The 13783-nt window shown below is 52.5% G+C and overlaps 1 protein-coding gene across 6 annotated transcripts in view; it reads right to left on the reverse strand.

Moving 5' to 3' along the window:
• The window catches only part of PTPRE (protein tyrosine phosphatase receptor type E), a 159434-nt gene that overhangs the window by 95995 nt on the left and 49656 nt on the right, over positions 1-13783 (reverse strand). For 5 of the 6 annotated variants that reach the window (XM_041742761.1, XM_041742762.1, XM_041742758.1 and 2 more), the window contains one exon: positions 1444-1466. Coding sequence is in view for 1 of the 6 variants with exons in the window: in XM_041742757.1 (XP_041598691.1) it covers positions 1444-1466; positions 1818-1823 (29 nt within the window). In the remaining 5 variants the exon portion in view is untranslated. Of the gene's footprint in view, positions 1-1443; positions 1467-1817; positions 1838-13783 lie in introns of those variants that run through there. The other variant, XM_041742757.1, reaches the window with a different exon arrangement.

A 13783-nucleotide genomic window follows, 5' to 3' on the forward strand; every position in this document is an offset into this window, starting at 1 on the left:
GGTGAGCCAACCCCCTCTGCTTAGGATGCCGAGGCAACGAGGGATTGCAGACTTCTTTTTTTTTTTTTAATTTTTATTTATTTATGATAGTCACAGAGAGAGAGAGAGAGAGGCAGAGACACAGGCAGAGGGAGAAGCAGGCTCCATGCACTGGGAGCCTGATGTGGGATTCGATCCCGGGTCTCCAGGATCGCGCCCTGGGCCAAAGGCAGGCGCCAAACCGCTGCGCCACCCAGGGATCCCGGATTGCAGACTTCTTGACCGTAAGTCTCCATCCAGTAATACCACCCCAGTAATATTCCTTCTCTTGGAGCCCACTGCTGACACTTGCATTTGCTCAAGCAGATCATGCCATTCAATATCGATAACCTCCGACAACGATACAATAGAGAACTGGGACACTACAATTAGCTTAGTGGGTGGCAGGTGGAGCCTTTCCCATTCTCTCCCTTGACAAATCGCTAACTATATTTGCATTTCCTCCGAGACAGGGAGCAACAGTCCGTACAACCCAAATGCCTTTTATCACACCAGCAAGACCATCAGCATTCACGCCCCAGATGAAACATTGCCACGAGACCCACAAAGGGGGCCAGCCAAAGCAAAACAGCCGACCCACTGACCTTAAAATAATTCCGGACAGAGTTAAAGTATTTCAAACAAGATGATGCACATAAAAAAAACACGACTTCCTGGCCACCCACATCCTGGGACACTCACTGATGGTGAGCACCCAGGGCCACTTGCCCACATACTACAACCACTTCCCAAAGCTCTCAGATTCTCTTCCCTCGATTTCTTTAGGGAACTTAACACCAGTAAGCTGATTAAGTGAAACACAAAAAGGCCACGGCGTGTCTTTTTCTGAGGACTGGGACATCGAGACCTTGGAAAGCTGCCTAGATCTCAAAAGGCATAAAATTACCTGGCGATGACACGGTTATTGATGTTGTTGGCATTGTGTTTTTTTAACCCAGAGCGCAATCCAGAAAAGCTCCTTTTCAGCAATTTTCCCCACAGCAGATCAATTTCAGAGGCAATTACCGTCAATGCAATTATGTGCCCCCGTGGTCCCCAACAGTCACCCTACGCGTGCAGCCAGATAAAGCAAGGCCCTTTCCAAACTAAGGACAAATCAGCAAGAGGAGAGCGTGTGGAAATCGTGGTCTCAACAATATGGTTCAAGAGGCCGAACAGCCGAGCCAGGTTGTGAACACGCACACACAAAACACACAAAACACACAAAAACTGATTGATACAAGCCTGTTCCAGCAAGTCAAGGCATAAAATTCAAATACAACATGCTAGCCCTATCGGTCTACTTTCTCCAGAAATAGTTTCTCTAACAATTAAATCCCCCACACTCTCCTTTTTGTTGTTGCTGTCGTTAGCTAACTTTATGTCAGGAGAAATAAAAATTATTTTAAAAAGTCTTGTACTCACCAAGGGAAAACGAAGGTTATCGTCTGAAAAAGAAAAGGGGAGGGGGGAGAAAGGATTAGTTTTCTGGTTACCAGGTGGGAGTTGCTGATTCTAGCCACTTCTTTCTCTACAGCACGAGTTGATCGTGCTCATTTTTGCTTGGTTGTTGGGGTCTTCTTGAGGCCTTTTTATCTACATGGTGATAACTTTCTGCTGCAGTCATCAGCTTTCAGAAGTGTCCTGCCCCAACCTCTCCTGTAATTTCTGGTCATCGGTGATGGGGGTGCTTGGGAGCTGACCGCGATCAGAAGTACTGGGTGTCTAGCCCCCAGGCCGGCCCCCCCACCCCCATGGCAGCAGCCTCACCCCCCTCCCCAGACGCCACCTCTTCACACCTGCATGGGATGGCCCCTCACCCTGCTTTTCCAGCTCAGGAGTTACCCAGCCTGCTCATTACTCAACAATTTAGTTTTTATGTCCTCTTCGTTTTTAACATCTTGTTAAGATAGACTTTACATACCATCAAGTCCACCTGTGCATAATCCAGTGGTTTTTAGCATAACCACAGAGTTTTACAACCATCGCCATCACCTAAATTTAGAGCATTTTCATCAAACCAGCAGAAACCCCATGCCCATTAGTTCATCAGCTCCCCAGCCCATCCTCTCCCCACCCCCTGTCCTCTGGCAACCCCCTGTCCACGGATTTGCCTATTCCAGGCATTTCATAAAAGTGGGATCCTATAAATGTGGCCTTTTGTGACTTGCTTGCTTTTATTTAGGGTTTTTTTTTTTAAGGTTCACCCATGTTGTAACATATACCAGTTTTTCATTCCTTTCTGTGGACAAATACTATTCCCTTTTCCACACACCATACACCATGCTCTGTCTATCCATGCCTCGGTTGGTAGACATGACCCTCTGGTTCTTGTACGAGTGGCCAGTAGGGCAGCCTCACACCTCTGCTCGGTTCTCGCTGTGCATCTGCACTGCTAGATGTTTCGATCTCCACTATCTTTAAATGGCTAATGAGGTGCATGGTGTTTTCTACCAAAATAGAATAGTTCTTATCTTAGTCATGGCCAGGCTGGATATTTTAAACCAAAGACAATACGCTACGGCACATAATTTTAGCAAATTGTGGCACTAATTAAAAAGCTGACCTGAGAAGTAGGCTTGAAGCCAAAGAAGCAGAAGAAATAGTTCTTCTAATACTAAAGGAATTTTAAATCTACTTGGGCAAATCTACAGCTAATGTTACCTTTAGTGGTGGAAGAGTGAATGCTTCCCCGCTCATACTGGAAACAAGGCAAGTATGTCCACTCTCACCACTCGCATTTAATATTGTACTGGAAGCCCTGGTCAAGGTAACAAGGCAAGAAAAAAGAAACAAAAGACCCAGAAATGGGAAAGAAAAAATAAATAAGATTCTGTGTTCTTGGATGACATGATGACCTACACCAAAAAAATTCCAAAGAATCCACAAAAAAAATTAACTGGGGATCAGGTGGGAAACAGAGTCATGGAGTTCCCAGAGGGCAGCAGAGGCCAGTGCAACACGAAGCAAATGGCGGGAAGGTGAGGGAGGGACTGACTGTTGGGCAAGAGCTGATCATCAGAGCTAAGGGGAACTGCTTTTCGTAAGAGTAACTTAGGACACGAGTCCACCTCTTGCAATCCCCTGACAGAACCTGGGAAAGCCCTGGGAAGAGTTACCCGTGTGTCTGTCTGGGGCCAAGCATGGGGAGAAGCCAGGAGTAGAAGGAGCCCTTAATAAGACCTCAGGATGGGTTGAAATGCTTAAAACTATCTTCCAAAGCAACACTGAGTTATTTTCATGCAAAATGAAACCAATATATGCAGAAGTGTATCATGGGCAGAAGCAAAACTGCAAGACTGAGTCAAACCAAAGTAAAAACCTCATGGGAAAAAAAACCCCATAGGGTGTTAAACCAGGTGGGCACTCGCTCAATTGTTGGTTAAACTGATGCATAAGGAGAATTTACTCAATAGCAACCAAACGCAAGCTATAATTTTGAATTACACTCTGAACTAATGTTGCTCTACTTTTCAAACTCAGCAAGGACCCGGGCACCAAGGCTGTACAGATGGATCACATACCGCGGTGGTCTGGGCTCACACATGTTAGCACGAAACCACAACTATCAGTTTCTGAAAGTACGGAATTAGAACAAAAACCAAGAAACCAAGCAACCAGAATACCCTCTGAAGTCAACCTTCATCACGTGAACACTTCCTTTAGCCTCAGGCCCCGAGACAGACTGCTACTTGAATAGTGAGCACGTTTGAAAAGATGAAAATAAATAAGCACATTGAAAATTAGGGGTGGGGGAGGTCCGTTCCCATGGCCAGATCTGCTCCCGTCAGGAGGGGCCGTGCCCCGGCTGCTTGTACAGCATCGTCCACAACTGGAAAGGCTCCTGGTCTTATCGGGAAGGGCACCATCCTCCAAACGAGGGAAGCAGAGAAGTTATTTTGGGTTTGGGATCCTGTCCAGTGCTGCTTGTGGTGTCTCTCCCACAGCCCACAGCCAATCCTACGGAACAGGCAACACGAGTCCCATTTTATTTTATTTTTTAAAAAAGATTTTATTTGTTTATTCATGAGAGACACAGAGAGAGGCAGAGACACAGGCAGAGGGAGAAGCAGGCTCCATGCAGGGAGCCCGATGCGGGACTTGATCCCGGGACTCCAGGATCACACCCCGGGCTGAAGGCAGATGCTCAACCGCTGAGCCCCCCAGGTGCCCCAAGACGAGTCTCATTTCAAAAAAGAGAACGCTGAGGCTTGGTGAGCCCCTTGACTTTGACCAGCGTCATGCACAGCGGAGGCAGGGGCAGCAGGGAGGCTCCCCCAGGGTTGCCGAGAGCCCTCGTGGCTGGGCGGCCCAGGGAAGTCCAGCTTACCCTATAGCTTACTCTTGTTCGCTTGTTTGTTTTTCTTTCCGTGTGTCCACCCCCGGAGGGGGGGACGCTGTAATTCCTCCAAGGCAGGGACGACCAGCCTTTTCTTGACAGGCCTAGTGTCTACGAGAGCCTGCCAGCAGGAGGACCCGGGGAAGGCCCCCGTGCCCGGGCGACAGGCAGCACTGACTCTGCAACTCCCCCAAATCCCTTCTCACCCCGGGGAAAGCTCCACGGTGATCTGTGTGCCAGAAAGGCCTGGAAAGGCCCAGGCTGGCCACAGACTTCCGGGGGGTGGGTGGGGTGGGGGGACAAGAGGGCCTGTGGGAGTGGCTCGGCCCCCAGCAGCCCGGGCCAGCCGCAGCCTGGACACGGGGAGGCCTGTCCCTGGGGCATCCATCGCGGCCGCTCTGCCTGCAGGGGCCAGGCCGGACCCGGGGAAGGAGGTGCTGTGAGGACACGGAACAGGGGAAATCCGCCGAGAAGGCGGGGAGCCGGGCTGGCGAGGTCAGGCGGGCGGCTCTCCCGCAGGAAGGGGCCCCAGCTGCAGGGCGGCCGCCCGAGCGCTCACAAGATATGGAAAGAGCGCGCCACGCTAGCGTCACGGCGCGTCCGGACCGCACGGGGCAGGCGGCGAAGGACAGGGCTCGCAGGCTGTCCCCCGGGGCGGCCTCGGTGAGGGAAGAAACTAAAAATGATCCTGACTCGACAAGTTCTGACATGGACAGAACCGGGCAATCTTTCCAAAGTTAAATGTCCTTTATACACACGCACACACACACCCTTGGCCCGGAGCGTGCCAAACATTCAAGTGGGCGGCATAGACGCTGCCTCCAGGAGGTCTCTACAAGCTCTTCCTTTAAACGGGCGGCAGGGGCGGTGGAACCGTTGGGGGGCGGAGGGGGGGGATGCCCATTTTCCTCTCCCTTAAACACGGTTAAGAGTATCTTTCCACATCGGGCAGTGAGTGTATCTACAAACATGAACTTTTATGACAGGTTAAAATTCTACAAAGCAAAAAAAGGGGGGGGGGGGCACCCGGGTGGCTCCGTGGTTTAGCACCACCTTTGGCCCAGGGCCTGATCCTGGAGACCCGGGATCAAGTCCCGCATCGGGCTCCCTGCATGGAGCCTGCTTCTCCCTCTGCCTGTGTCTCTGCCTCTCTCTGTGTGTCTCTCATGAATAAATAAAATCTTAAAAAATTTTTTTTAAAAAACCTACAAAGCAGGGACACTCAAATCCAAATCCAAATCCAAATCATGACACCCAACAGCTCAAATCCGGGCTCGCCGCAGTCCGACCCCAGGGAGAAGCTCCTCCACCCTCGGCTGCCTTCTCTGGGGTCCCAGGGTCTCTGGATGCACTGAGTTGTGCCCCCATCAAAGTGTCAGGGCCCTTGAAGGGCCCCCGAGTGTCGTACCCCATCAGGCGCAAGGGCTCTTGAGCCCCCCGCCCAGCACCCCCACTGCCCCCAGGGTCAAGTGCATGGTGCCTCCCTGCGGGGTTCACACACCGGCTGGGGTGCCGCCCACAAGGCTTCTGGATCATCCGGGCTTCGCGTCCTCACCGACACCACACCCCACCATCTCAGGGTTTCCCTGTTTACCTTCCAAGCATCCCCAAAGTGGTTAATGTCTGGATTTTCTAACGTACGAAAGAAAGGCCGAAAGGGGCAGAGACACCTCCCCCCTCCACCCCGACCCCCCGATGAGGAGTTTGGGAGAATCACATTCTTGCCCACCCCGCAGCGAGCCACCTCGGGAAGGCAGGGGCAATCCTGTTGCGAAGGCTGGAGAAAAGATCCATTTTCTCAACCCGTTTCGTCCTTCTATGACCCACAAGCTGGGCTTCCAAACATCTGGCAGGTTTTGAGACTTATTCATGGACAGCTGCTCAGCGAAGACCCACGCACACCCCTGCCTGCTCCTGGGGTCTCTGGCGCGCCATCCCCAGCCTCCAAACGGCACAGGAGGGCCCCCCTAGCTACCCTGCAGCTGGTGGGGGGCCCCTTTGGGTTAGGAAACTGCAAACTAGAGCGTCAACCGCTCTTAGATTTGCAAGTTCAGATGGTTGCTGGCTTCCATCCGGCCGCGTCCGACTCTCCAGCTCTGCCGTTCCGTCAGCACGTGTTTGGGAACACGGGGCTTGGAGTCTCCCGCTCCCTTCCGAGGCACCGGGTGCTCTCCCCACCCAGACAGCAGGGAGGCCTCTCCTGCGCCCGCCCCCCAAGGGCCAGCCGCCCGGGTTAGAACAGGCACGAGCCCTGCCATCTGCCCAGAGCCAGCCTCAACTGGCCGGAAAGGCCAGGACCTCCTCCTTCTAGCCGCCCCTGCACCTGCACACCCCCGCACCCACACATCCCCTCACCTGCACACCCCTATGCACCTGCATGCCCCCACACCCACACACCCTCATGCACCTGCACACCCCCATGCACCTGCACACCCCCACACATCCCCTCACCTGCACACACCTATTCACCCGCACGCCCCCGCACCCACACATCCCCTCACCTGCACACCCCATTCACCTGCACACCCCCGCACCTTTACCCGCACACCCCCGCACCCACAGGCCCCCATTCACCTGCACACCTCTTCACCCACCCACCCCGTTCACACGCACACTCGCACACCCACACAGCTTCTCACCCGCACACCTCCATTCACCTGCACACCCCACACCCGCCTGCCCCCTCACCTGCCTGCCTCTTGGCACTCAGCATAAACGCTTCTCAGAGACCATCACCGTCACGTTCCAAAAAGTCTATGCGCTGTGAGCGCCTCCTTCGTGGGGGCCCTGCTGCTCAGGGGCAGGGACATAGACCGCACCTGGGAGAAAGCTCGGCCCACAGGGAGCAGGGGTCCAGCCAGACGCCTGCCGAGGGCCCACGAGGATGCTGAATCCTCTCTCCCAGGAAGAGTCCATGTAGACCTGACTCTGAATCCTCTCTTCCAGGAAGAGTCTGGTGTAGACCTGCTTTGCGCGTGGGAAGACTGAGGCCTGGAGAGCTCAAGGATTGTCACCGGGCATCCCTCTGGCCGGGGCACTGCTGCGGGACTCCAGGGCCCGGGCACAGGCACCCTGCCCTCCAGAGCTCCCAGAGAACGTGCTGGCTGCTCTAAGTACTTAAAGACGAAGGGCCCCACTGCCTGGACTGTGGAGTTCACGTGGGCTGCGCGGCTTGTGCGGGTCCCCAGGTCAACCTAGAGCCGTGTGGCCTCCCGGAGCTCTGAGCAGGGCCAGGCATCCACTGCACCCACGGCCCGCTCAGCTCAGCCTGCGCCCTGAGGGCAAGAGGAAGGTGCGCACCCTTGAGCCCCCCGCCCCCCCGCAGCCAGCTGGCCCTGGGTGGTAGGCTGGGTGTCCCATGCAGGCACGTGCCCTCGAGCCTCCTCCTCACTGTGCAGAGCTGGGCTCAGAGTCCTGGGGCGGGGAGGGGGGCTGTACTCGGAGCCGGAAGCAGAAGTGAGGAGACAGGACTCCCCAGATGCACCTGTTCCCACATGCGCTCCCCTCCCTCTGCCAGCCCACCTGGGACGAATCCCACGGACCAGCACAGCGGCCTCCGGGCCCCCGCTCCTCCCCCACCCTCCTGGATGCTTGCTCCCACCTGCATCCAAGATCCAGTCCTGACACCAGATATCCAGCTTCCCTCTGGGGACACTACCCAGGGATCCCGACTCCCCGGATGTGGGATGTGTAGATTTCACATTTTCCCTCAAAAACTTTGATGAAGGGAACAAAGTAGCTGCTGCTGGAATGCATGGACCCATGAAGTACACAGAATCCCTGCTGTATAAATGGTTCTCTCTCCTCTGCAATAAGGTGCACATGAACATTTCTCATAGATCAAGAAAACCCAGGAGACCTTGGCTTGTCGGCGGGTGATGTTTCTTCCATCCTGCCACCCGCTTGGAGGTCTTCCGCTTCACCATGGGGTCCTCTGTGAGCCCGCCCCTCCCTCGCCCCAGATTTTCATCCCACACCCGCGACCAAGCCTGACTTACTTCGCCACGCTCTTCTTATGAAACAAGGCCCCACCCTCAACCTTGGCCGCAGAGACCTCTTGCTTCCTGGGTGCCGGCTCCCATTTCCCCCACTCATCCCATCCCATTCGACTGCCGTAAACTGAGTCACGCTCAGCCACATTCCCAGACAAAGCTGACCAATTCCCGTCCCCGCCCTTGTGGATCTCAGGGTCCTGGCCTGCAGAATGGGCTCCCCATGCAGGGAAACCCAAGGATCCTCACGTTGGGTCAGGACTTGCTGCCTAGAAATATCAAACGTTGGCATCTTTCCCCAGTTTGCAGAAAAATCAAACCAGAAGGTTCATTCAGTCACTTTTCCTTTTGCCCACTACTGCTTGCTTATTGGCAAGTACCACGTGGAATATGAATTAACTGAAATATAAATTAGCCATTGATGGGCAGATGGGGACCCCAGTGGCTTTCTCAGACTGGTTTTGTGGACTCTCGTGCTTAAGAGAGATAATCTGGTAACACACACACAAGGCCACGCCTTCCTAGTGAAAGTGGAGAGAAGTATCCCAGGTGCTTAGAACAGTGACTGGTTCAGGGGAGGCGTCCACATCCCTTTGCTGAATGGGTGAACGGACCTCATGGTCTTCCGAAGGAGCACCGGAGAGTATCGTGATTCTAAACCTGCTGCTGCCCAAGCACGTGCAAGGACCATTCTCATCTTCCAGGTGATGCTCTCGGTCAGCTTACCCTAAGGTGGATGCGAGGGGCCAGGTGTAACATGGTGCTAGCAGAGGAGGAAGGGGTCCCAGCGACCACCCCTGAACACACCTAAGTGTCTCCACCAACTGGGTGAGGCTGGGAAGAAGACGAGATTGAGAACCAGCTCAGAGAGGGAGGGAGGGAGACTTCACCTGAGAACTGCCTCATCTATATGCTCTGTGCTTCTTCGCTCTCCTTTGCCAGAGCCTTGATCACATCTTACCTGACACTGGATCTCCCACCTCAGGCAGGAAGGAAGGGGGCCATTAGGGGAGCATTCCTTGAAAGCAAGGCCTGCTTCCCTCCTCTCATTGCCCTCAGACTATGGAAGGTACTCAGGTAGGGGTCGTTGGGTGCATGATGCTAGACGTCACCCATCATTGAATCGGATTTCAAAAGATGTGTTTCTCGGTCTAACTAAAGTTCAGTGAACCTCAAAGAAAAGGATTTGTCTCTCATATCCAGATAGTAAACTGATGTTCCTGGGAGTTAATTTTTAGGAAGCCAATTTGGAACGCCCCTGCCCTTTGCCAAGTGGCCCTAGGCCTGGGATCAGCCCGCTAAGCACGTATGGGAAAGATCTGGTTACTTATCCTCACACTCAGCTGTAAACAGCAGCACGCTGCGGAGGCCCAGGGCAAAGCACCGTTTCCCAAGGCAGCGAAATGGATGAGCCATGGCATTAAATAACTATTTAGGAGGATCATTATTCCCTTGGACCCAGAATAAAAGACAACTTATAACGCGCTCCTTAATTTAAAATTATCTATTGTTGCTGTTAATTAAAATGCTAACTACTACCAATCCTATGCAAATGGCAAAGGGACAAGTACAATGTGCTACTTCACCAGTATTAATAAACACAGTTTTATTATCATCTAAGAATAGCTATTGCTGATGAATTAAGGAAATAGCGTGTTTTTCTGATTAGATTGTCATGGATAAGAAGAGAGGAATGTGTTGGTAAACAACCCTCTGGATTTGCTTCACAGAGCTTGCAAGTTCCCAGGGAAGACCCTAGGCTGGAGAAGAGGCAGCAAGCCACCCATACACAGTTCATAGACACCCTCCTTCTTGGGGGGGTCCCCTTCCTACTTCGAAGACCAAACCTCCTTCGAGAAGCCCCACCAAAAGCCACGGCGTGCTTCCTCTCAATGGTGTCCAGAGCAGGAACTCTCTAGAGGCGCCTCACCTGCACAAAACTGTTTCTACCATCTTCTGGACACACCACGGTCTTCCTATTTGTTGCTTTCTTGACGCTGCTCCCTGACCCAGAAAGCTTTCCATCTCACCCAACACAGCCAGGTGCTTGCTTCTCATGTGCAGCCCCATCCCGGATCCCTTGTCAGAGCCCTCCAGACTACCCCGAGTTTGTCCATCTTGGTGCTTCTGGAGCACAGAGCTGTCCTCCGAGGCTCCCTCCATCTGCCTGGGTCTTCCTCCTCCAACCACATCTTCACAGCAACCAACATAGGAGGATGGCGCGTTAAGATTCAATCGGCCACCTCTCCCCTGTCCCGGGGAGAGGCACAGTTCACCATGTTTTACCAATGACCAAGCAAGGTGTAGACACTCACCCCAAAGATACAGAATCTGTAGCTAGTTTGGTGCTTTCTGATGGGAAATCCTGTCATCTCTAACTTGAACTTTCTACATAAACAGTTCTGTTCACCTATTAGCAACTTGGAAAATCCTAGTTGGGTGAGTGAATAAATGCACCAAACCAGTGGTGACCATTCACTGGGTATCTACTATGGGCTCATGTTATGGCAAATGCTGAAGATCTAAAGATCAAAAACTAAAATAAACTACCATGAGTGGATGGCAGCTCGAGATCTTTACCTTAAAGGAATTCTGAAAGACAGACTGATAAGCAGATTATTGAAATGCAGGGTGAGCACCCCTGTCACAGCCAGCCTGGGGGGCTTTGAAAAGTGGATGCAGTGGCATTAAACTCACATTTGGCTAAAGTCAGGGGATCTTTCTCAAGAGTAAGATTCCTAAGCAAGTGACATAAACAAAAGCAGGGAAGCCAGAGAACTGAGAAATTTCTAGAAATGGCAAATAATTTGAATCCTGGCTTTGACCTTGGAACGAGTCACCCAAGCTTTTTGAGCCTTACTCTTCTCAGCTGGGAAATAGGAATAATAATCCTGACTGTGCTGGGTTAATAAATGAGGTAATCCACAGAAGGGATCCAGTGCAGAACTCTGCATACGCAAGATACGGCATAAATCACAGGTGTGGATTTGGAATGTGAGGTGGGCTGGGCTTGGGATGCTGCAAAGGCATTTGGATTTGGGTTGAAGCTGCAAGGGGGCTGTAGAAGGCTGCAAGCCTGCACACTCCTTTCTGCCCCCTACAAGGAAGGCCACTGTGGTGGCTGCAGAGGGAAGAAAGGCCAGGAGCCACCTTGCATGGACAGGGGGATCCATGAGCAATAAGGAGGCTATTCCATGGTCTAGGTGGGGAGTGGGGAGATGCAGGAGGGATGGAGCTGGGGGCAGGCAGCTATTTAAAGATCAAAGGACCCAAGCCCACCAGCTCCCAAGGAATGTAGGGGGAGGAAGAAATCAAGGAAGACCTCCCTGGCACCACACGAGCCCACAGTAGACACTGACTTGGGGCTTGAGTAAAAAGTTGGCCATTCCTGGAGATGAAGCTGCAGTCACAGTTGCCAGGAAGTGACTGCATGAGCATCTCTCACAGACACTGGAAGATTGCTCCAGAGACTCAAAAAAATATAATACCATCATAAGAAAAGGGGAAAACCACTCTTGAAAACAGCACAATTCTTTTTCCGGCACCTGGTATCCAGAGCACAAAAGTATATTAGCTATTCCTAAGAGAGACTTTGAAAACTAGTAAACCAGGTAAGTGAAAAATCTGCTCATCAACCAGTTATTTTGGAAAAAAAAAAAAAACAAAACTCAAATATTTTGGTTTAATAACTCCCCCTCCCCAACCTAATGATCTGATCTGACCCATTAAAGTAGGTCATTACTAAGAATCCACTTGCGGTGCATGGAGAAGAGACTAGCTTTAAACAATGCTTAAGGAGGTAGAGGATATCACACGATATCTTAAAGGGAAAAACTGAGTATTTCCATTTAACGCCAAGTTCACAATGAAAGGTGAGTTTTCGGGGAATTCATACATCCCAGGGCTACGAGCGAAACTGTCTCCAGGCTCGGTATACTCTGCTGAGGACAAGCACCTATTTTTTTCACCCTGTCGCCACTGAAGAAGTTCCGTGAACTTGTAATGAATCCCTCCCCCACATGAAAGAACACTGCGGTATTCACTTGAAAACAAAAACAGCATTATAACCCAACTATGCGGCACCCCATTCTAGAACAATCTACTGCAACAGAAGTGTAATGCTGGACTGGCATTCTGTTTTGTCTACCTATAAAGGTCAGCAGCCCTCCTCTTCCACTGGAAGGCCGCGCACCCATCGTTCTCAGGAAAAAGCTGGGGTTTTGTTTTGTTTTGTTTTATCCCTACAGCTCAAGGAATCATCTTAAGATGTACGGGTTTGAGTTGCTTCAGTGAACAAGCTGTGTAGTCTCAGGCATTTGGGTAAATGCGGAGATGTGAGAGGCTGGAGGTGGAGCTGGACTAGTATGTTTGCACACTCTGCAGGGCCCCCCAGGCCCCCCTGCTGCCTGGTGCAGGGCTGATGGTCTGTCCTATAACCTAAGACCGAGGGACAGAGGAAGACCCAGTCAGTGTGTACGCTCCCCACGCCAGAGCCCTGCACGTTGCCACAATGGAAAGGTGGGTGACCTTGGGTGGGTGACCCCGGGGCAGACCCATATCGTCTCAGTACTTCAACGGCCTCTACACATCGATGGCTTCAGATGATGATCTAAGGACACAGCGTTGTATGACTGAGCTCGTAAACCACAGAAGTGAGACAGTGAGGTCCAGACAAGGGGCAGCTCCGATAGGGATGGAAAATCCAGTGCCTGCCCCCTCCGGGGATGGGCCGCATGCACAGGGGTCAGAATGCCCAGACGACCTGTCAGACACAGCACCGGACAGTCGATCTACAGGAGCCCAGCTAATCCACACAAAGACCTTGAGTCAAGTTGCCAGGAGTCACATGGTCACTAGGAGGTAGAGCCGGAAACGAAATCCAGCTGGATGCATGCCCTCCCGCCGCTGGGCCACAATGCCCCCAACATTAGGAAAACCCCACGCTCTTGGGGCCCCGGGCCAGAAGTCCCTTCCTGGGACACAAGCTACATGCATGCAGGGAGCAGTCCCCCGGGCCAGCCAGAGGAAGTGGTCACGACCCAGAGACCAGACACAGAGGACACTTGCAGTGAAGCTCCCTCTTGGCCAAGAAGCACCCCCTTCTTTAAAAAGCCCACAGTTCATCTGATGTGTCCTGGCTGAGGACACGATGGTAGTATCTTCTGCTGAAATGTAAACTCAGATCTGGAAGTTCTTGAACAAATGTAAAGAAAGTCTGGCGCACTGAAAACAGGGCTGGTTTCTGAAAAGGTAAAAGCTCTGGGAGTTGCATATGGGAAGACTGCACCGAGCTCGACCTCTGAACTTGGCAGGAGCCTAAGCGAGCCCTGATGGGAGCCCCTGCGGCCTGGCCCTCCCAGCGGGGGTCCCGACCAGCCTTCTTGAGCCACCCACCCTCCTGGCCAGGGGGTAGCAGGGAGTCTCTTTCCAGAGC

Source organism: Vulpes lagopus, chromosome 2 (genome assembly GCF_018345385.1).
Source record: "Vulpes lagopus strain Blue_001 chromosome 2, ASM1834538v1, whole genome shotgun sequence".
Classification (NCBI taxonomy): Eukaryota; Metazoa; Chordata; class Mammalia; order Carnivora; family Canidae; genus Vulpes; species Vulpes lagopus.